We start from the raw sequence: 22,423 nt of genomic DNA on the forward strand, positions 1-22,423 counted from the left end.
CAAAACAGCGTCTAATATACCTGTTAGGGGTTAAAAAATTCACATCTCCAGCCTGCCAGCGAGCGATCGCCGCTGGCAGGCTGGAGATCCACTCGCTTACCTTCCGTTCCTGTGAGCGCGCGCGCCTGTGTGCGCACGTTCACAGGAAATCCCGGCCCTCGCGAGATGACGCGTATATGCGTCACTATGCGCAGGGCTGCCGCCTCCGGACCGCACATCTGCGTTAGGCTTTCCGGAGGCGGTTAAACAGGATAATGCACCCTACCACTCTGCAGAAATCTGGGCATAGTCTAAGCTCTAAGGAACATAACAAAGAGCTCAAAGTGCTGGATGCGTTGCGAATGCGTTCAGTGAAAAATGCGCATGCGGTCCGGAGGTGGTTAAGGTGTATCCATATAAATGGCCCACCCTGTATATTGCTGGTCCACTCCATGTTGAAGCAGTTGGCTGGAAAAAAAGAGCTGAGGAGAAATGGAAGCAAGGTAAGTATTATTCATTTATTCTTAACCCTTTGGCTACCGAAGGTGTTTTCGTTTTTGTGTTTTTATTTTTCTTCCCTATATTCCGTGAGCCATAACTTTTTTATTTTTCCGGTCACATAGCTGTATGAGGGCTTATTTTTGGCGGGACAAGTTGTACTTTCTAATGCCACTATTAATTATGGCATAAAATGTTGTCGGAAGCAGTAAAAAAATTCCAAATGGGGTGGAAGTGGAAAAAAAACGCAATCCCTCCACCATTTTACGGGTTTTGTTCCCACTGTGTTTTGTTTATGGCAAAACTAACCCATGCCCTTCATTCTCTGGGTCAATACAATTACAACGATACCCCATATGTATAGGTTCTTTATGTCTAAATAGTGTAAAAATAAATTTAAACTTTGAGATTTTTTTTATCACCATATTCTGACCCCCATTACTTTTTTATACTTATGTCTACTGAGCTGTTTAGGGGCTCATTTTTTGCAGAACAATCTGTGCTTTTAATTGATACCATTTTAGAGTATGCGTGACTTTTTGATCACATTTTATAAAAAAAAATTGGGTAAGGGAAGCAATGAAAAAATGGCAAATCGGCCATTTTAACTCTTTTTTTTCTGTTACGCCATTCTCCATATTGGATTTTTATAATAAGGGCATTTTCGGTTGCAGTGATATCCATGATGTTTATATTTATTGTTATTTAGGTATTTATTTTTTAATTTTTAGCTTATTTTGCTCACTTTTGCTCATTTCTTATTCTGGCCTGCCATCTGGTGGCCAAAATAAGAATTTCAGTTTGAATACTGTTAGCCTACTCAGTAAGGCTTACAGTATTCAGCGCAACTACCTATGCCTGGATTGGACACACGGAGAATAGGTAGGTTTTTACTCATTTAGGTGCCGCGATCCCACTTGATCACGGCATCTAAAGCATTTAATTACCGTGATCGGCATTATTGCCGGTCACAGTAATTAGCCGCAGGTGTCTGCTGTACGTGCGAGCGGGCATCATGTTTACACATTGCACCAGCGCCGTACATGTACAACGCTGGTAGCCTAAGGGTTAAAGGGTTCAGCTCATCTGGGGCGTTGATGGCATTTCTCTAGAGTATGCAGTCAATGTGAGATAGGTGCAGGTGCCCCCTCTGGGACCCACTCCTATCTAGAAAACACAGCCCCGAGAGTGGATAGGTCAAAGTATCTGATTGTGGGGGTCCAATACCTGGGACCACCACCGATCAGCTGTTTGAGAAGGCAGCGGCGCTTGCAGTAGCGCTGCAACCTTCTCCAGCTTTTCCTAGGCCAGTGATGATACATTCATCGGTCATATGGCCTAGAAGCATCTCAGCCCCATTGAAGTAAATAGGGCTGTGCTGCGATACCAAGCACAACTGCTATATAATGTATGGCACCATGCTTGGTGAGCAGAGAGTAGGCTGTGGTGCTACTGCAAGCACTGGTGCCTTCACAAACAGCTGATCGGAGGGGATCCTAGGTGTCGGACCCCCACTGATCAGATATTAATGACCTATCCAAAGGATAGGTTATCAGTAAAAAACGCTTGGAAAACCCCTTTAAGAAATGTTGCCATTAATGCCTATTAAAAGGAAAGCCTTGTTACAAAGATCTTTACCTATAATGCTCAGCATGGCACCCCTCAGCGTTTTTACTGGTGGCTGAGCATGTGTGGGGTGTGTACTCTATCAAAGCTGCAGCGCTCACCCAACCCATTTACTGTTTTAATATTAGACTGTTTTTGCCTCAGTGGCTCTATTCAAGTCCAAGGAGCATCTGATGAAGCCCTGATGTTGGGAGCTCCCACACACCTAAAGTATATATATATATAAATCTATCAAGAGAAAAAAACATTTAAGGTAGCTGAACTAAGAGCAAAAAGATGAATTCCACTGTGTCACAGAAATGTATGTCTGTGTAGATAGATCTGCTGTGCTGGTTGGGATGGAGTATTATAATCTCCTTTGTGCTTAAAAATAGTCAGTCACTGCTGCCTCTTTTCTTCAGATGCCAAGTACAGCTTATGGCAGATCTATTTTCTGGTATTGATTCTTACCCATAACGTGATTACCCTTTCTGCACTTGTGGGTGGACCATTTTATGTCTCATGAATAGCACTGCATGTATCTCATCCTCGCAGCTATATACAGAATATGGGCCGGCAGTTTCTCCTAACCGAGATGCAGCGTTTGAAAACACATTTGGATTTCTATATGCCTGCCAGTGAGGCTTAGAGCAGTGTTTCCCAACCAGTGTGCCTCCAGCTGTTGCAAAACTACAACTCCCAGTATGTCTTGACAGCCTTTGGCTGTGCGGGCATGCTGGGAGTTGTAGTTTTGCAACAGCTGGAGGCACACTGGTTGGGAAACACTGGCTTAGAGCATGGTAAACAAATGCTATTATATTCCAGTGCCAAAACTGGTACATATTAGCATGTTTTATGCAGTGTCTTGTGAGCCATTTATTTTGTTTGTTTCTTGCTCTATAGGATGATCCTCATCTGCTCACTGGGCAAAATTATTGTAACACTTTTAAGCCTCATTCACATGTCAGTGTTTGGTCAGTGATTTCCTTCAGTAGTTGTGAGCCAAAACCAGGATTGAAGCCTCCACAGACATAAGGTATAAGGAAAAGATCTGCACCAAGTCTGATGGAAACCTCTGACCGAACACTGACGTGTGAATGAGGCATTGCATTGTATTTGAAGGTGCAAATTCATGACAAATAAAACCTGCAAATGTAATTTACTTCCATTTGTAAATTGTAAATTAAACAGTTCAAGGTTTATGAAAAAGTCAATAAAAGTAAAAAAAAAAACTCAAATGTCCATTAAAAGCTTCATAACTTTAGACGTCTTTTTAGAGACCTCTTCCACATTCCTAGTGGACAGTCTTACAGGCCAACAGTAGAGAAGCATATCATTTATATACCGTATATTTATTTAGTGCCATCACCTTCTGCAAACATATAGGATTCAATATTTATGCATGTATAAAACCACAATATAGCTTACGCCTAAAAGGAAATGTTAGGTGAAAGTTTTGCCCATATGAGCCCAACATTCAATGTTCATTGTGCCAGTGCAGCACTCTTACATCAGAGGTCATGTAGCTCCTCTACACATTCAAATGTATCATATCATTCTTATATTGTTTTATATAGGTCCAGAACACTCTTTCATAATGTACGGTATATTTATAGGGTTTGGATCCTGACTGTTCTGTTACAGAGATCCAAATCATCTCTTCCGCTTGACACAACCAGAGTTAGTGGTTGTCCAACACCCACAGCAATTTTACTTAAAATAAAAAAGCCACTTACCTATTCACTAGTCTCAATCCAGCCCTGAAAGTTATTTCCCTGTAGCTTCTGGTCCACTGTCTCCAATGTCCATCATTGCACCACTACAACCATTCACTAGCCTCAGCAGTCATGCAGTGCCCCCCTGATCCTCACTAGGGAGAGCCGGTGCCCAGTCAGGAGCGTGCTCCCGTTTTTTGATCGCTCAGAGGCCATGGTCACATTTGAGTGCAATCAATGTTATCGTTGATCACATACACTGATCACAGGTGACTGCTGTTTAAAACAGGACATTCCGGCGGCTATGGCACCCGCTGCGCTTGCGATTGGGAGCCATCTTTAAAGTCCCGATGACGTATATAGTCACCTGGCAGTCAGGAACAGGTTAAAAAAAAGTGAGTTTTGGAAATTTTCTTGAAAAAAAAAAATCTTTTACAATTCTAAGCCTTTTAACAGCCTGAAAAAATGTAAAATAATGCCAACATATAGTAGACATATGGTGGATGTTAATTAAAGTGGTTCTCCGGGAATTAAGAAAATTTAAATTATATTACTTTATTATAAATATATTCCCAAATACCGTACCTTTTATTAGTTATAATGGCTTGTTTTGTCTAGGGAGCAATCATTAGCAGAAGCAAAATGGCCGCCGTCCTATTGGTACACACAAAACCTGTCCTAATCACACAGCAGGACAAGTTACTTCACAACACTGACCTATAGTCCGTTCTTTCTGTGCTTCATGTCTCTTCATGAACTCCATCCCTACAGAGATTCACCTAACATTCTTATTATCTGTATTCAGGATCATAATCCCTGACAAGTAGGAAAGTGCTGTCTCAGCTTCCTCTATCTTAATGTTGTGAAGTAACTTGTCCTGCTGTGTGATTAGGACAGGTTTTGTGTGTACTAATAGGAGGGCTGCCATTTTGTTTCTGCTAATGATTGCTCCCTATACAAAACAAGCCATTATAACTAATGAAAGGCATTTGGGAATATATTTATAATAAAGTCATATTTGAGGTCTTTTCCTTTTCTTAATTCCCGGAGAACCCCTTTAACTATTTTTGAGGTATCACTATCTGTCCTAAAAGCAAATCAAATCAAATTTAGAAAACAGCAATGTTCCACATTTTGTCATTTTTTTCTTTTTATAAATAAACACAAGATTTCTGAAAACTGGTGTAAAGAGAAACTAGTTTAGTTGTCCATAGCAACCAGTCAGATTCCACTTTTCATTTTTCAGAGCCAGTTTTCCTTTACACCAGTTTTGCTAAATCTCCCACAATGTGTCACGAGAAAACAGTCTCAGAATGGCTTGGATAAGTAAAAGCGTTCCTGAGTTATTACCACTGACACATAAAAAGTAAAATGTAGTCCTGGTCAGGAAGGTGAACAGCGGCTGTGTCTTGAAGGGGTTAATGCTGCATTCTTTTCATTTGTATTTCAGTATGTGTTCCATAGGGCATTTCCAGCTAGATCAGTCCGTTATAGTTAATGATTTATCCAGCAGCTAATTTGCTATTTTTCTGTTTTCCTCAGGATCAAACACGAGAACATCGTTGCCTTGGAAGACATCTATGAGAGTCCAAGTCATTTGTATCTGGTCATGCAGCTGTGAGTAGTCATTAATTACCAGTTCCAAGTGTTGTCCCCTGCTGATCCCTCAAATAGCTCTTCGACAGAGGTACTGTTTGATAAACATGTACTGTGCTGGTGTCATAGCCTGCAGGTATAATTTGCTATGTTACTATGACAACCAAATTACTGTATATCATATTTCATTATACAGATAATTAGCAAACATAATTGCGTAATTTTTTTTCTTTAGATTCACCATTTTTAACCACTTAGAAATCAGTACGTTTAAGTTATAGCCCACAAAGAACATTATGATGAAAAGCATTCATCCTCCTTTCCAGATATCCTTTATAAATTGCAGATTCGTCACACTAACTGGTTTCTGTTCTTTAACCCCTTCCCGCAAATGGACATTGATTGCAGTGTTCTTACCACAATAAGGCTACATTCACACTCGCTTTTTGGGCGGATCCGTCATGGATCTGCAAAAACGGATCCGTTACAATAATACAACCGCATGCATCCGTCATGTACGGATCTGTAACATAGCCAAGATGAATCTGTCATTAACTTTATTGAAAGTCAATGGGAGATGGATCCGTTTTGTAATGTGCCAGATTGTGCCGTTTGGCTTTGCTTGGTCAGGCGGACAGTAAAACACTGCAGGCAGCGTTTTGGTGTCCGTCTCCAGAACGGAGTGGAGACTGATCGGAGGCAAACTGATGCATTCTTAGCGGATCCTTTTCCATTCAGAATGCATTAGGGCAAAACGGATCTATTTTGGACCGCTTGTGAGAGCCCTGAACGGATCTCACTAACTGAAAGCCAAAACGCTAGTATGAAAGTAGCCTAAGACACAATGGTTCCTCCAGTAGATGGCAAAGGAGCTGTGCCTATGGCATTGGCAGCTTGGAATATTAAGCCAGCCTCCCTCTAGGACTGCCAAGACTACAGTTACCTCTCGTGCCAGCTGTTTAGCCCATTACGTGCCACAGCCTTTAAAGGTTTCCCTAGGAAAGGCCATCAATGTCAAATTTGCTGTGTTAGACTTCAGGCATCCCCACCAATCAGTTCTGCACAGTTCTGTCCATTGTGTAGTGGCTGATACTATTAACTTTAAGGGGAGCAACGCTGCTTCCTCCAACTCCTCAAAGCAGACAAGGATTTGACTGATGATTGAATTGGGGAGCCTTCCATTAACCATCGAAAGGTTGCAGTGTACCTGACCATATAAAACACAGAGGACATCTGGACACCAGTGCCATCATAGCAACATCGTTGGGGCGCTGCCGCTGCCTCTCATTAGGGTCATCTGCTCCCTTGCCCTCCTAGGAAATTCTATATAGGTGCCTCTCATATAAGGCTATGCCCATATGTGACACCCATCGTATGATTACCACTCCTTACACGCAAGTAGAGATCACATATGTATATAGGAGGGGTTTGTGGTCCTATCAAGTGATCACTGTTAATACGTCTTTTTTCAACTCTAGGCTTATAATATGCCCATGAGCTGATTTAGCATTTGTAGTGATTGGGAATATTTTCCACAATCTTTGTTTAGTGTCCCCTGAAGAGGGATCAGGTGAAATGCGTTTGTCAGGGAAGTGGTGATTCCCCGGTCAGGGCTTTCCTAAGGTCCCCAAGATACGGGATCACCCCTATCAGGGCGGCCATTCCATTGTAGGCAGGGCATATAGATGAATAGGGTCATTGATAGGGAAAGACTATTCAAGTACTACCTACCCTATGAGATCCTGTTACTACATTGTCCACTAGGAAATTTTTTCTTTCTCCTTTTGTGTGTGATATTTGTTTATTTTTGCTAACTTATGGTCTATTTGGGGCAATTTTATTTGATTAAGGCCGAATGCACACGGCCGTGTTCCGCTGCTGAGAGCGATCCGTTTTTAACACAGGCTGGATTCCTGCTGACAGCAGGCGCGCACGGCGTCATTGGTTGCTATGACGCTGTGCGCTTCCTGCTGCCGCCGCAGTACAGTAATACACTTTACTGTACTGCGGCGGCAGCAGGAAGCGCACGGCGTCATAGCAACCAATGACGCCGTGCGCTCCTGCTGTCAGCAGGAATCCAGCCCGTGTTACCACGGACCGCTCTCGGCCACGGAACACGGCCATGTGCATTTGGCCTAACATGAATAAAGGCTAAGTTTTAAGTTGTAGGATGGTTTTCTGTGAATATATTTGAATTGAAGACCATCATGAGATATACTACCCTTCGACGGGTTATAGTTGGTACTGTGAATGTCCATATAAAACACAGCCATTATTCTATTCTTTCCCCCGTTACCACTGCAATTACAGTACCTATATGTACAATTCTGTGGCTCGTCCTAGACCTGTATTGGTACAGTTTTATTTATTTTGACTTTTCTCTTGTATGTCATTTTGGCTGGAGTATTTTATATATCTATTAAAAGTCAAATTTTACGTTGTAAATAGGTGAAATTTATTTAGAGATCTAAAATTGGTTAACAAAAAAGAATTGAAAAAAATATATATATTTCTGAAAATATGGATTCATTGGGGCTGGTAAGCCACCCCTGAGATTTGAGAATATTCAGCTTTGCTTCTGTATTAGCAGATAATGTCTGTCATATAGATAAGCAAATCAATTTGTATCAATCGATTTGTTTCATCAACCAAAGTTCTACACCTGCGAGCGGCTGTCCCCACAGCCAAAGATGTTCCCCGGCCCACTTGATGGACAGGGCTGGTGCAGGGATAATGCACACCGTGATGTCACAGTACAGAGATAATAAACACAGTGATGTCACAGTACAGAGATGTTGCGCATAGTGATGTCCCAAAAGTTTTTCTACTTATTGATGATGCAGCACAGGAACAGTTGCAGAGCCTCATCACTTGTGCTGCTACTTGGAGCAGCAGCGCAAGCACAGGATTGTCAGGGCCAGGCATGAGATTGTCAGGGACAGGCGAGATGTCTGGCCCTGTCAGTCAAGTGGCAGAGGGGTGTGTTTGGCTGTGGGGACAGTCCCTCGCAAGTGTAGAACTTTGGTTGATGAGACAAATCGATTCGTTCATTGCTAGTCTGTAACTATGATTCTGAAGTCTTACTATAGACATTTCTCTGTTATCCTTTCCAGCCTGAAATCATTTTTTCTTATTAATACAGGATAGCAAGCATAGCAGCTGCTGTGGGGCCCCAAAAGCAAAGGGGGACTATAGCCAGTCAAACATATGGTGCCGTTAGTAATGAAGTTGAGATGAAACATTGAATACTACCATCCAAGTTTTAGTACAGAGCACACATGGTTGCCCTGCCTTATGCATTATCGCTTCTCTATGACATCACATTTTTTGCATTATTCTTGCATTGAGACTTCACTATATTATTCTTGTATTGTGTTGTGCATCATGTGTACATTATACCTACATGTGACATTATTGTATGCTTTTTTTGAGGAAACAGGTACATGGTGATATTTTTTGTGTTACTACTGTGCAATGCAATGTAGTGCATTAAATGCCTGTACTGTGACATCACTGTTTGTATAATTCCTGTGCTGCATCATCAATGAGTAGAAAAACTTTTGTGACATCACTATGTGCAACATCTCTGTACTGTGACATCACTGTGTTTATTATCCCTGTACTGTGACATCACTGTGTGCATTATCCCTTTGCTGTAGGTTGACCAGTCAGAAGCTTTTCTGAACTCGCTGAGGGACCAGTAGCACGTTTTGCGGTGCGCTCCATGGTTATTGTTACACCCTGCTTATGTCATCTCCAGGATTAGCAAACCTGCCCTCTGCGGCTGGGTTCACACACTATGGGCAACGCTTTTCCAGGGATGACAGGAAACCGCGGCAAAAACTGCACCGTGGCGACAACGTGTAAACCTACTCTTATTCTAGTGTACTGAGCATAATGTCAGTAGCTGCGAGTAATGAAAACATAATTGTGGTAGCTTTCAGGGCAGTTGAACACTTGTTTTGAGTACATATTCATATTTGCAGCGTCCATCAAAAATATTTGCCATCCAGAAGCACTTATTAAAATGATTTCCACCCACACAAGTTATTGCAGAAGCTCTTGACTGCTTGGCAATGAATTGTTTCATCAGCACACTTCCACTCCTGCTGTGCATGTCAGTCTCTCATTATACTACTAGATTGCCAGCGCCGTCTGAAAAAATCTGTTTCATCTTGCTTTGAAATCTCTTTGTAACACTTATAATGTGACACTCAGCGCATTTTATATGGTTAACAATGATAATATTTAGTCATCATGCGCTCATCCTCAGGCAATACAACAGGTATGAAAGAGAAAAAGACAAAATCACAAAGATGTGCAGAACGATATTAATCGTATTTGTTTAACACCAGGTCCCCAGGAGTATGTGCTTCCAGAGGTGAGCATGTCGTTTCAAAAGGAAACATTTCTAAGAACGTTTCCTACAACTGCTCTTTAATTCAAGCATTCTGTTATTTCTAACTGGTGGCCCAGGTATTGTGCCCTGTTCTGTACTATGCTTTGTTGCCTCCTCCCCTGACACACATTAGCTTGTTCACCAGTGATCTCTTGCTCACTCATCCAGTTAGGCATACATTTATTCATCCAGTAACCATGGCCAGCTGTTTGCATCTGTGTGAACTACCTTCTTGGACATCCAGCCTTGCAATAGATCATTCACTCAGACATTGATAAGTGTGGTCAGACACACTCACAGTTATGGCTCACTCTCATATATCAATATGCACACATATACACATTGACCTCCCAACGTGCGTGGAGCAGTTTTTGTGGATCCTGTTAGTTCGCCATGTGTTTTAACTCTCCAGTTCAAATTATAAAAAAATATCAATATGCTTAATCCTGATTCAGATGACAGTAATTTCCTTGTGCTGTACCCGCATATTACACAGACCCATAAAAATAAAATGGTGCAGTTCATGCTTTGTTTTTTGGAAACTCTTAACATTCAATACTCTTCTCCACTAATGTTAAAAGCCCTTTCATTCAAATGGATGGGTCCAGAAAAAAATGGACGCACCTGGACACCAAAGAAAATGTCTATGTCTGTGTTTTGTGGGCAGAAAACAGAATGGCCGTCTGAATCCAGAGCTCAGACAGAAAACTCTCAGACAGTTTATACAATGAAACATGATCGGGAGCAGAGATATAAGCCATAAGAAAAAGTCACCACTTAATTGACACTAGTGTGATACACTAACCAAACAATATTGCCTTATAGTACAGTGTCCATATATAATGCCAAATACTGTGCATACTGTAGGTATACAAACTGTATATAATGTTATTATATAACACTGTTGAAGGGGCCCTGACAATAAAATCTTTTATTCCTCCTCCTGGGCCCCAAAGCAGCTGCTTCCCCTATAGCTATGCCCCTGCTTCTATCAATCATTCTGAGAGACAGATCACTACACAACACAACACATTTCTTGTAGCTGCACAATGTTGAGGAGGAATTTTACACCATTTTCCCTGCCAATGTGTTTTAGTTCATCAATATTTCTGGGATTGCACAAACAGCCCTCCTAAGGTTTGTGAGAGCATTTCGATTGTGTTAAAGCGGTTGTCCGGGTTTAGAGCTGAACCCGGACCTAACTCCATTTTCACTCCGGCAGCCCCCCTGACTTGCGCATCGGAGCAGTTCATGCTCCGATGCTCTCCTTTGCCCTGCACTAAATCACGCAGGGCAAAGGCATTTTTGGGAGATCTGGAGATGTACCGGGACTCTCCAAGGGGCTGCCAGGAAGCCCGGTAACGTTGCCGGCACTGATGGGCGGGATTTAGCGCTGCCCTAGTCAGTAAAATGGCTAGGGCAGCGCTAAAGCCCGCCTATCAGAGCCGGTGACATCACCGAACACACTGCCGGGCGTAAGTTTCCGCCCAGCAGTGTGTTATTGAAAACAAAAGAGCTAGCCTCAGGGGGGCTGCCTGGGTGAAAATAAGGGTATGTCTGGGTTCAGCTCTGAACCCGGACAACCCTTTTAAGGTCAGAACTCTGAATTGGCCATTCTTCTTTAGTTGATTTCCTTGTGTACTTTGGCTCAATGTTTTTTTTGTGTCACTCAATGTCCCTTGAAGTTATGACTGGTCATGTAATCTCAATGATGCAGGTAGTAGGAGGCTAATGCTGGGTTTAACTAGATACTCTGGTTTCCCTAAAATAGACACCGTGATATAACAAAAACATAAAAATTTGAATATATATATATATAGAGGAAAGAAAAAAACAGCACACATCAAACACGGGTGCAATTCCTTATGGGGGCCTGTGACCAAGGTCCCAAATGCATACAAAATTTAAAAGGCAGCACTTCAGATTAGTGAAGAAAAGTGGATGGTTTATGCACCCATCTAACTGCTAGATGGGTGAATAAACCATCCACTTTTCTTCACTAATCTGGAGTGCTACCTTTTTACGTTTGTATATATACATGTTGGCTGTACTGTACCTATTAATACACACTAGTGTTCTCATTGCTAATTATCTTCATTAGATACCGCTCTCATTGACACTGTCCAGCCTATAGACTGATGGCCTCTGCTTTTTATTTATCCATTTTAGCAGTGTCCTAGCAGTGCTAGGGTTAATGGTGGTACTTTCCAAACCATCTGACAATTGTCTATTAATTTCCTGCCTTACAAGTCTAAATTACTTTAATAACATCCTTTTTGCCGAGCACACATGTCCTTCTAATAAGACAAATGCACCACTGACAGGAATTACTTCACAAAAGGTGTAAACAGTGAAACCTGTTCCTGTTTTCTGGATCTCATCTTCCATGTAAACATGTATCTTCGTAATATAACAGCTTCTGATTTTTTTTTTCCCTGAGGTTTCTAACCTCTTTTGGAAATAATTTTTTTATAGTAGAGTAGTCATTTTAAAGAGGCTGTGCGAATTAATAAAAACTTAGGCAGCCCCTGTAACTGTGGTAAAATAACAAATAAGTAATACTTACTCCTTATCCCCTGTACGGCATACATATTAGGACATCCTCAGACATCATCCACAACTCCCTCCTCCGTCAGGCAAAACTCCCTCCTCCGTCAGGCAAAACTCCATCAGTCCTCCTCCCTCAGACCAAACTCCCTCCTCCGTCAGCCAAAACTCCCTCCTCCCTCATCCAAAACTCCCTCCTCCCTCAGACGTCAGGCAAAACTCCCTCCTTCGTCAGGCAAAACTCCCTCCTCCGTCACCCCAAACTCCATCAGTCCTCTTCCCTCAGACCAAACTCCCTCCTCTGTCAGCCAAATCTCCCTCCTCCATCAGACGTCAGCCAAAAATCCCTCCCCTCTAACTCAAAACTCCCTCGTCCCTTAGACGTCAGTCAGAAAATACCTCCTCCATTAGCCCTTAGCCCAAACTCCATAAGCCATCAGGGGTCAGACATCAAGTGTCAGCCCTCAGCCTAAACTCCATCAGCCGTAGTAATAGAATGTAAAATATGTTTACAGCAGGCGCTGGCACCATAGACCATTGTCTTCACACATTATATATATTATGGACACTAATACCAGGCACCAGTAGTGGATACCAGTTTCCTTGCTTTATAATGGAGGCATGCCGTGTTCAGCCTCTGACATACACTGGATTCTCTCCAGCACACGTTACATCAGCAGCCGCTAGAGACTGGTTCGCCTACAAGTGAATGAGATCACTTTCCTCACAGCAGGGGGCTCAATAGTTCAGGGGTTGGTGCGCTGGTCTTGTAAACCTGGGTTCCAGAGTTCAAATCTCGCCTTCACTGTTTTTTTTTCTTTTTGTCTGTTAATATTTGTACTATTACTTATTCCGTTTAGTAAGCAAAGAACATTTTAGCGCAATTTATCATATGAAATATGCTTTCCGTTATCATATGAATATGACAGGTCTGCTTACACATAATTCAGTATAGATAGAGAGATGAATGATAAATGAGATGATGGGGTAGATTTATGATGGGTGAATGATGGCATATATGTCATGATTTGGTTCTTTTACTGTTCTGGGGGCACAGCTCAATGCAACTGGGGTTTGATGTACAAGCAAGCAATAGTACAAATATTAACAGACAGAAAAATATAATTTGTGAAGATGCCAGCAAGATTTGAACTCTCGACCCCTGGTTTACAGGACCAGCACTCTAACCCCTGAATTATGGAGCCATCGGTTTTTAGAAAAGGAAGCTCATTCACTTGTAGGCAAACCAGTCTCTAGCAGCTGCTGATGTAACGTGTGCTGGACAGAAGCCTGTTTATGTCAGCGGTTGAACACAGCATGCCTCCATTATACACCAAGGAAACTTGTATCCAGTACTGGTGCCTGGTATTAGTGTCCATAATACATATATATATATATATATTGTAGGAGAGTCCCCGGAATAATAATGGACGGACGATACGTGCCACCAGAGGTCCTGGCCTCGGTGGAGTAAGAACCGGATCATTGCGGTTACAGCGGCGAATGCTGCTGGCGCAGCGTGTTCGGGCCGGTTCTTACTGGGAACAGGTAAAGAGTGGGGGGGTGCCTGTTCCCCACGGCCAGCCCAGGTTTTTGGCGGAGCTGGGCCTTTAAGAACCCAGCCTGCGGATGATGGGGGTGGGGTGTGTCTTGCTGTGCTGGAGATTTCCACAGACAGAGTGAGTGCTGGTGAAGGAGAGTCTGGGCGCAGCACACATTGAAGGATAGCCCTGGGACCTGTGGTGCTACGAGCCGAAGGGGCTCTGGCCTGAGGGAGACAAAGGCAGATAGCCTAGAAGCCTGCAGAACTGCTGTGGTCTGTCCAAAACAAGGTGACTCAAACCTGCTGTTTATTTTCTATGGAAGGACTTTTGTTCTATGCACTATGTGGATATGCACCTGTGTGCTCTGCACATTGCCTGTTATGCCGTTGGTGTGAATAAAGTCACAGTGTATCACAAAGACTGTCTATGATTGCCTCAATACTGCCGCCGCTACCGTAGCCTACCACGAGCACATCCCCACAATTGGTGGCTTGGAGCGGGCATTCCTGCAGTGAGGCAGGCCTGAGGCAAAAGTTGTGTTGGACTGCATGTCATATATCAGGCCTGCAAGTTTTATGGTTCCTGACAAGATGGAGGAGGCCATTAAGCACCTGATTCAGAGTAATGTACAGCAGCAACAGGCATTGCAGGCTCAGAGGGAAAGTAATGAGCTACAGCAAAAAAGACATGAGGAGGCTATGTGTGCACAGCAGCAAACAAACACTCTCCTAATGCAGCAGCTGGTAGCCATGCAAGAGTCGGTGCGAACATCCCTGCAAGGAGTTTTAACTGCGACAACCCCGACTGTGTCTACCGCCAGGGACAAAGTCCGATCCGCCCTGAGGAAAATGGGTCCGGGAGATGATATAGAGGCATTCCTGATGGTATTCGAAAGAACCGCGGAGCAAGAGAGGCTGCCGTTGGAGCAGTGGGCCGAGGTGGTGGCGCCTTTTCTGGTGGGGGACGCACAAAAGGCCTATTTTGACCTCAGCTGCGATGAGGCCAAGGACTATGAGAGGCTAAAAGCTGAGGTGTTGGCCAGGTTGGGGGTAAACACCTATGTGCGAGCGCACAGGGTGTATCAGTGGGTGTTTGCCGAGTCCCGACCCGCCCGGTCACAAGCCTATGACTTACTTCACCTAGTAAAAAAATGGCTTCAGCCTGAGATATTGAGCCCTTCTCAGATGGTTGAAAGGGTCGTGGTCGACAGGTTCGTGCGTACCCTCCCGAGAGCCATACAGCGCTGGGTGGGACAAGGCGATCCAGGCAACCTGGAACAACTGGTTAGCCTGGTGGAGAGGTACAGTCATGTGAAAAAATTAGGACACCCTTTGAAAGCATGTGGTTTTTAGTAACATTTTTAATAAAAGGTTATTTCATCTCCGTTTCAACAATACAGAGAGATTAAAGTAATCCGACTAAACAAAGAAAACTGAAGAAAAGTCTTTTCAAGATCTTCTGTAAATGTCATTCTACAAAAATGCCTATTCTAACTGAGGAAAAAGATAGGACACCCTTGCCCCTAATAGCGAGTGTTACCTCCTTTGGCTGAAATAACTGCAGTGAGACGGTTCTTGTAGCCATCTACCAGTCTTCGACATCGGTCTGAGGAAATTTTACCCCACTCCTCAATGCAGAACTTTTTCAGCTGTGAGATGTTTGAGGGGTTTCTTGCACGTACAGCCCTTTTCAAGTCACCCCACAGCATCTCAATGGGATTCAAATCTGGACTTTGACTTGGCCATTCCAGGACTCTCCATTTCTTCTTTTTCAGCCAATCTTTGGTTGATTTACTAGTATGTTTTGGGTCATTGTCATGTTGCATGGTCCAGTTCCGCTTCAGCTTTAATTTTCTAACTGATGGTCTCACATGTTCTTCAAGCACCTTCTGATACACAGTAGAATTCATCGTGGATTCTATGATGGTGAGCTGACCAGGTCCTGCTGCAGCAAAGCAGCCCCAAACCATGACACTTCCACCTCCATGCTTCACAGTTGGTATGAGGTTCTTTTCTTGGAATGCTGTGTTTGGTTTACGCCAAACATGTCCTCTGCTGTTGTGTCCAAATAATTCAATTTTGGACTCATCTGTCCAAAGAACATTATTCCAGAAGTCCTGGTCTTTGTCAACTTTATCTCTGGCAAATGTCAGTCTGGCCTCGATGTTTCTCTTGGAAAGCAAAGGTTTCCTCCTTGCACACCTCCCATGCAAGTTAAACTTGTACAGTCTCTTTCTGATTGTAGAGGCATGTACTTCTACATCAACAGTAGCCAGAGCCTGCTGTAGTTCTCGAGATGACACTTTAGGGTTTTTGGAGACCTCTTTTAGCATCTTGCGGTCTGCTCTTGGGGTGAACTTGCTGGGGCGACCAGTCCTGGGCATGTTGGCAGTTGTTTTGAAAGCCCTCCACTTGTAGACTATCTTCCGGACAGTGGAATGGCTGATTTCAAAATCTTTTGAGATCTTTTTAAATCCCTTCCCAGACTCATAGGCTGCTACAATCTTTTTTCTGAAGTCCTCTGACAGCTCTTTTGCTCTCACCATGGTGCTCACTCTCACTTCAACAGTCAGGAGCACACCAAACTAAATGTCTGAGGTTTAAATAGGGCAAGCCTCATTCAACATGCAGAGTAACGATCTACTTATTATGTGCACCTGGTGTGATATACCTGTCTGAGATCTGAGCCAATTTAAGAGGGAATACATGTGAGGGTGTCCTATCTTTTTCCTCAGTTAGAATAGGCATTTTTGTAGAATGACATTTACAGAAGATCTTGAAAAGACTTTTCTTCAGTTTTCTTTGTTTAGTTGGATTACTTTAATCTCTCTGTATTGTTGAAACGGAGATGAAATAACCTTTTATTAAAAATGTTACAAAAAACCACATGCTTTCAAAGGGTGTCCTAATTTTTTCACATGACTGTATATGGCAACTCAGGATTTGGGGCGGGACTCAGCGGTACTACCGAAGTCACGTCAGCCCCCGCTGCCGACCCGGGATCCTGAAAAAGGGATCCCACCACATAAGGAGGGGAGTGGATCTCCAGTCCGTGGGAGGAATACCCTGGGGAGGAGGGAGGCTGCGAGGATCAGATGTTGGCATTGTCAGGACTGGGGACATGTGGCATCTAACTGCCCTAGGGCATCCGAACCCATGGACTGCGGGTTCGCTCGCCGGTCCTCTTTTTATGCCCAACCGGTGTATATAGCTGACCCCCTGCTGGCGGCGGACAACCCTCCGGTGTGTGATGTCGTTGTTAATGGACACTCCGTGCAGGCCCTGCTGGACTCTGGGAGCCTGGTAACTCTGGTCCATGAGTCGCTGGTAACGGAAAAACTCCCAGAAAGGCGAACCCTTACCATTGTCTGTATACATGGGGATCGCAGGGAGTATCCCACCACTAAGGTTACCCTGGCAGTGTGTGGAAAGGAGGTACCACATGTCGTCGGGGTGGGGAGACGGCTCCCTTATGCCGCAATATTGGGGAGGGACTTTCCCCTGTTCTGGACTTTGTGGAGGAACGGGTTGCCTACCTATGGGGAAGGAAAATGTCCAGGTTCCGAGCCCGAGGACCCCGAGGCAGGGACCCCAGCTGTAGGGGTCACCGTAGAGGAGGTAGAGTGTAACCCTGACCGGTTTCCCCTAGAAGTATTGGCGGGTGAGACAGTAGAAAGTTCGTCCATCCTGGATCTGGAGGTACCCCGAGAAACCTTCGGGACCGCACAGCTCCAGGATTCGACGTTATTGCGGGCTAGAGAAGGTGTGTCGGTGGTTAATGGTGTTGCCCAGCATCCCGGCGCCGATACCGTATTTCCTCACCTGGCCTATAACCAGGACCTGTTATATAGGGTAGACAAGGTGAGGCAGGAGGTGGTGGAACAACTGGTGGTGCCCCAGCCTTACCGGCGAATGGTCTTGGATTTAGCGCATGCGCATGTGTTGGGTGGTCATCTGGGGGTTAAGAAAACGCTGGAGCGAATTCTACAACGGTTCTATTGGCCTGGGATATATGAGGAAGTCCGGAGGTTCTGTCAGTCCTGTCCAGTGTGTCAGCTGACTAGCCCCCAACCTCACTATCGCAGTCCACTGGTACCTATGCCCATTATAGAGGTGCCCTTCGAAAGGATCGCCATGGATCTGGTAGGCCCCATTATTAAGTCAGCCCGAGGTCACCAACACATCCTGGTAGTGTTAGACTATGCCACTCGCTATCCGGAGGCGGTCCCATTGCGCCATACGTCGGCCAAGGTAATAGCTAAAGAGCTCATGAGTATGTTTGCCCGGGTGGGGATACCAAAGGAGATTCTGACGGACCAGGGGACACCCTTTATGTCCAAAATAACAAAGGAATTGTGTAAGCTATTAAATATTAAACACCTGCACACGTCCGTCTACCATCCCCAAACCGATGGGTTAGTAGAACGGTTTAATAAGACCCTGAAGTCCATGCTAAAAAGAGTCGTGGCTAAGGACGGGAGGGATTGGGACTTACTGTTGCCCTATGTTTTGTTTGCGGTACGGGAGGTGCCCCAGGCGTCCACGGGGTTCTCGCCCTTTGAGTTGTTATATGGGCGACATCCCCGTGGGCTACTGGATATCGCTAAGGAAGCATGGGAGCAACAGCCTACGCTTCATAAAAGTGTGATAGAGCACATAGGAAAAATGCAGGACCGAATAGGGGTCGTGTTGCCGATCGTCCGTGAGCACATGGAAGCAGCACAACTGGCCCAGAGTCGGGTATATAACCGAACCGCCCGGGTAAGGACATTTCACCCGGGGGACCGAGTTCTTGTACTCGTGCCCACGGTCGAGAGTAAATTCTTGGCCCGGTGGCAAGGACCCTATGAAGTTAAGGAGAAGGTGGGCCCAGTTGATTACAGGATATACCAGCCAGGGAGGCGGAAGCCCGAACAGGTATATCATGTGAATCTACTAAAACCTTGGAGAGACAGAGAGAATTTGTTTGCAGACAGCCCGCCCTCTGTCGGGACGTCAGGGAGTGACCCGGGGTCACCAGGTGTTCCGGAGAACGCCACTGGGGTGACGATAGGGGACGGACTGTCGACCAAACAAGCACAAGAGGTGAAAGAATTTGTTAGTCGGAATAGGGACGTATTCTCTGACCTTCCTGGACGTACCACCTTGATCGAGCATGACATTGTCACCGAGCCCCGGGTGAAAGTCCGCCTAAGACCATACCGAGTACCGGAGGCTCGGCGACAGGCCATTTCGCAGGAGGTAAGATCGATGCTACGTCTAGGGGTCATAGAAGAGTCAAAGAGCGAGTGGGCTAACCCGATTGTCCTTATTCCCAAACCGGATGGTTCATTACGGTTCTGTAATGATTTTAGGAAATTGAATGAGGTATCAAAATTTGACGCCTATCCCATGCCTCGGGTAGACGAGTTGATAGAGCGGCTGGGAAAAGCCCGGTATTTTTCGATCCTAGATCTCACGAAGGGCTACTGGCAGGTACCTCTGACGGAGGCGGCAAAGGAGAAGACGGCCTTTGTCACCCCGGAGGGGCTTTTTCAGTATAGGGTGTTGCCTTTTGGGTTGCATGGCGCTCCGGCTACGTTCCAGCGTCTGATGGATGTCGTCCTCAAGCCCCATCACCAGTATACCTCCGCCTATCTGGATGATATAGTCGTGTTTAGCCCAGACTGGGAGGGTCATTTGTCAAAACTTCAGGCAGTGATAGATTCTCTAAGGAAGGTGGGGTTAACTGCCAACCCAAAAAAATGCTCGATGGGACTAGAGGAAGCTCGCTATTTGGGGTATGTGATTGGACGCGGAGTCATTAGGCCCCAAGTAAATAAAGTTGAAGCAATCCGGAATTGGCCCAGGCCTTGTACGTCCAAGCAAGTACGGTCATTTTTGGGCCTGATTGGGTACTACATGAGGTTCATTCCCCATTTTGCCACCTTGGCAGCCCCGTTAACCGGCCTCTTGAAGGGTAGAAAGTCAGTGATGGTTCGCTGGGGGGAGAAGGAGGAGGAGGCGTTCTCCCGTTTGAAGTCGGCCCTATGTGAGTCCCCAGTTCTGGTGACGCCCGACTTCAAGCGGGAGTTTGTAGTTCAAACAGATGCCTCGGGAGTAGGACTAGGGGCTGTGCTTTCCCAAGAGCTCAACGGGGAAGAGCACTCCGTGGTTTTTCTAAGCCGCAAGCTTACCCCAGCAGAAACCCGATATAGCATTGTGGAGAGAGAGTGCCTCGCCATCAAGTGGGCACTCGAGTCTCTCAGATATTACCTTCTGGGGAGAAGGTTCCGTCTGGTGACCGACCACTCCCCTCTCCAGTGGATGAGTCGGGCTAAGGAGGGGAGCGCTCGGGTTACCAGGTGGTTCTTGTCCCTCCAGAACTTTAAGTTCACTGTTGAGCACAGGGCCGGCCGCTTACAGGGGAACGCAGATGCCCTGTCCCGGGTACACTGCTGTGCATGTGTTCACCCCCTCAGGCTTGAACAGTATGTTCAAGCCCTCAGGGGTGAACAAAGGGGGGGGATATGTAGGAGAGTCCCCGGAATAATAATGGACGGACGATACGTGCCACCAGAGGTCCTGGCCTCGGTGGAGTAAGAACCGGATCATTGCGGTTACAGCGGCGAATGCTGCTGGCGCAGCGTGTTCGGGCCGGTTCTTACTGGGAACAGGTAAAGAGTGGGGGGGTGCCTGTTCCCCACGGCCAGCCCAGGTTTTTGGCGGAGCTGGGCCTTTAAGAACCCAGCCTGCGGATGATGGGGGTGGGGTGTGTCTTGCTGTGCTGGAGATTTCCACAGACAGAGTGAGTGCTGGTGAAGGAGAGTCTGGGCGCAGCACACATTGAAGGATAGCCCTGGGACCTGTGGTGCTACGAGCCGAAGGGGCTCTGACCTGAGGGAGACAAAGGCAGATAGCCTAGAAGCCTGCAGAACTGCTGTGGTCTGTCCAAAACAAGGTGACTCAAACCTGCTGTTTATTTTCTATGGAAGGACTTTTGTTCTATGCACTATGTGGATATGCACCTGTGTGCTCTGCACATTGCCTGTTATGCCGTTGGTGTGAATAAAGTCACAGTGTATCACAAAGACTGTCTATGATTGCCTCAATACTGCCGCCGCTACCGTAGCCTACCACGAGCACATCCCCACAATATATATATATATATATATACAGTATAATGTGTGAAAGCAATTGTCTGTGGTGCCAGCGCTCACTGTAAACATATTTTACATTCTATTACTATGGCTGATGGAGTTTAGGCTGAGGGCTGACACCTGATGTCTGACCCCTGACGGCTGAGAGCTGACACCTGACGACTGATGGAGTTTGGGCTGAGGGCTGATGGAGGAGGTATTTTTTTACTGATTTCTGAGGGACGAGGGAGTTTTGGCTGATGTCTGAGGTAGGAGGGAGTTTGGGCTGACGAAGGAGGGAGTTTAGCCTTATGGAGGAGGGAGTTTGGTCTGAGGGAGGAGGACTGATGGAGTTTTGCCTGACGGAGGAGGGAGTTTTGTATGAGGGAGGAGGGAGTTTTGGCTGACATCTGAGGTAGGAGGGAGTTTGGGCTGACGGAGGATGGAGTTTTGCCTGACGGAGGAGGGAGTTGTTGATGATGTCTGAGGATGTCCTAATATGTATGCCGTACCCCTGCTACTTCCAGCTCTGAGCTCTGGTCCTGCTTGCTGCTGACGTTATCTTCCTGGCTGCAGTGGTGACATTCCATGCACACAGATCACCCTGTAGCCAGTCACTGCCCTCAGCAGTACATGGAAAATAACTGCTATGGGTCTTCAATACAGTGAAAGCCAGTTATCCCTCCAGGAAAGGAAAACCAAGCAAAGGGGTGTCCCCATTATAGAGATCACCATATCCACCATATTAAGTGGCCCCTATGTCAAGATCTAGCTCTATTACAAGCTTTAAGGATGTGACAGAGAAAGACCTAAGCCAGTCATCCATTCACAGACAGCTGTTTCAGGGTGTTGCCCCCTCATCAGTGTGGAGTAGGATTCTGGCAAACTGGGAGCAATGCCTTGGAGACTACTCAAACAAAACAATAGCTGATGTTACGGAGACCAACTACAAAAAACACCATGGAGCCTCATTTAAGAGTCTTCATTCTCCCTAGTTGGTCTCTCTAAGATCAGCTATTGTTTGGCTTGCCTAGTCTCCAAGGAATTTGTTAACCAGAATCCTACTTCACACTGATGAGGGGGCAACACGCCAAAACAGCTGTCTGTGGATGGATGACTGGCTTAGGTCTTTCTCTGCCACATCCTTAAGGCTTGTAATAGAGGTGGATCTTGACACCACTTAATATGGTGTCATTTATGGGTCATTTCTATTATGAAAGCCACTCAAACTCACTTTAGAACTGAATTGATTCTTAAAAAGGTTGGTTTTGGAAACTTTCTTGAAAATCAGAAAAATTCCTTTTAAAATTCAAAGGATTTTAAGGTAGTAAAAAATAAAACATTACGTAGACATGTGGTGAATGTTAACTATTTAATGATGTGCTTTATCACTATCTGTCTTAAAAGCAGAGAAATAAAAATT

The 22,423-nt window shown here is 45.2% G+C and overlaps 1 protein-coding gene across 1 annotated transcript in view; it reads left to right on the plus strand.

Annotated features, from left to right (window-relative positions):
- CAMK1D (calcium/calmodulin dependent protein kinase ID) overlaps positions 1-22,423 on the plus strand; it is a 327,025-nt gene that overhangs the window by 243,972 nt on the left and 60,630 nt on the right. The window contains exon 3 of the mRNA XM_044276752.1: positions 5,340-5,414. Coding sequence (XP_044132687.1) covers positions 5,340-5,414 — 75 coding nt within the window. The remainder of the gene's footprint in view (positions 1-5,339; positions 5,415-22,423) is intronic.

This window comes from Bufo gargarizans, chromosome 2 (assembly GCF_014858855.1).
Source record: "Bufo gargarizans isolate SCDJY-AF-19 chromosome 2, ASM1485885v1, whole genome shotgun sequence".
NCBI classification, from domain to species: domain Eukaryota; kingdom Metazoa; phylum Chordata; class Amphibia; order Anura; family Bufonidae; genus Bufo; species Bufo gargarizans.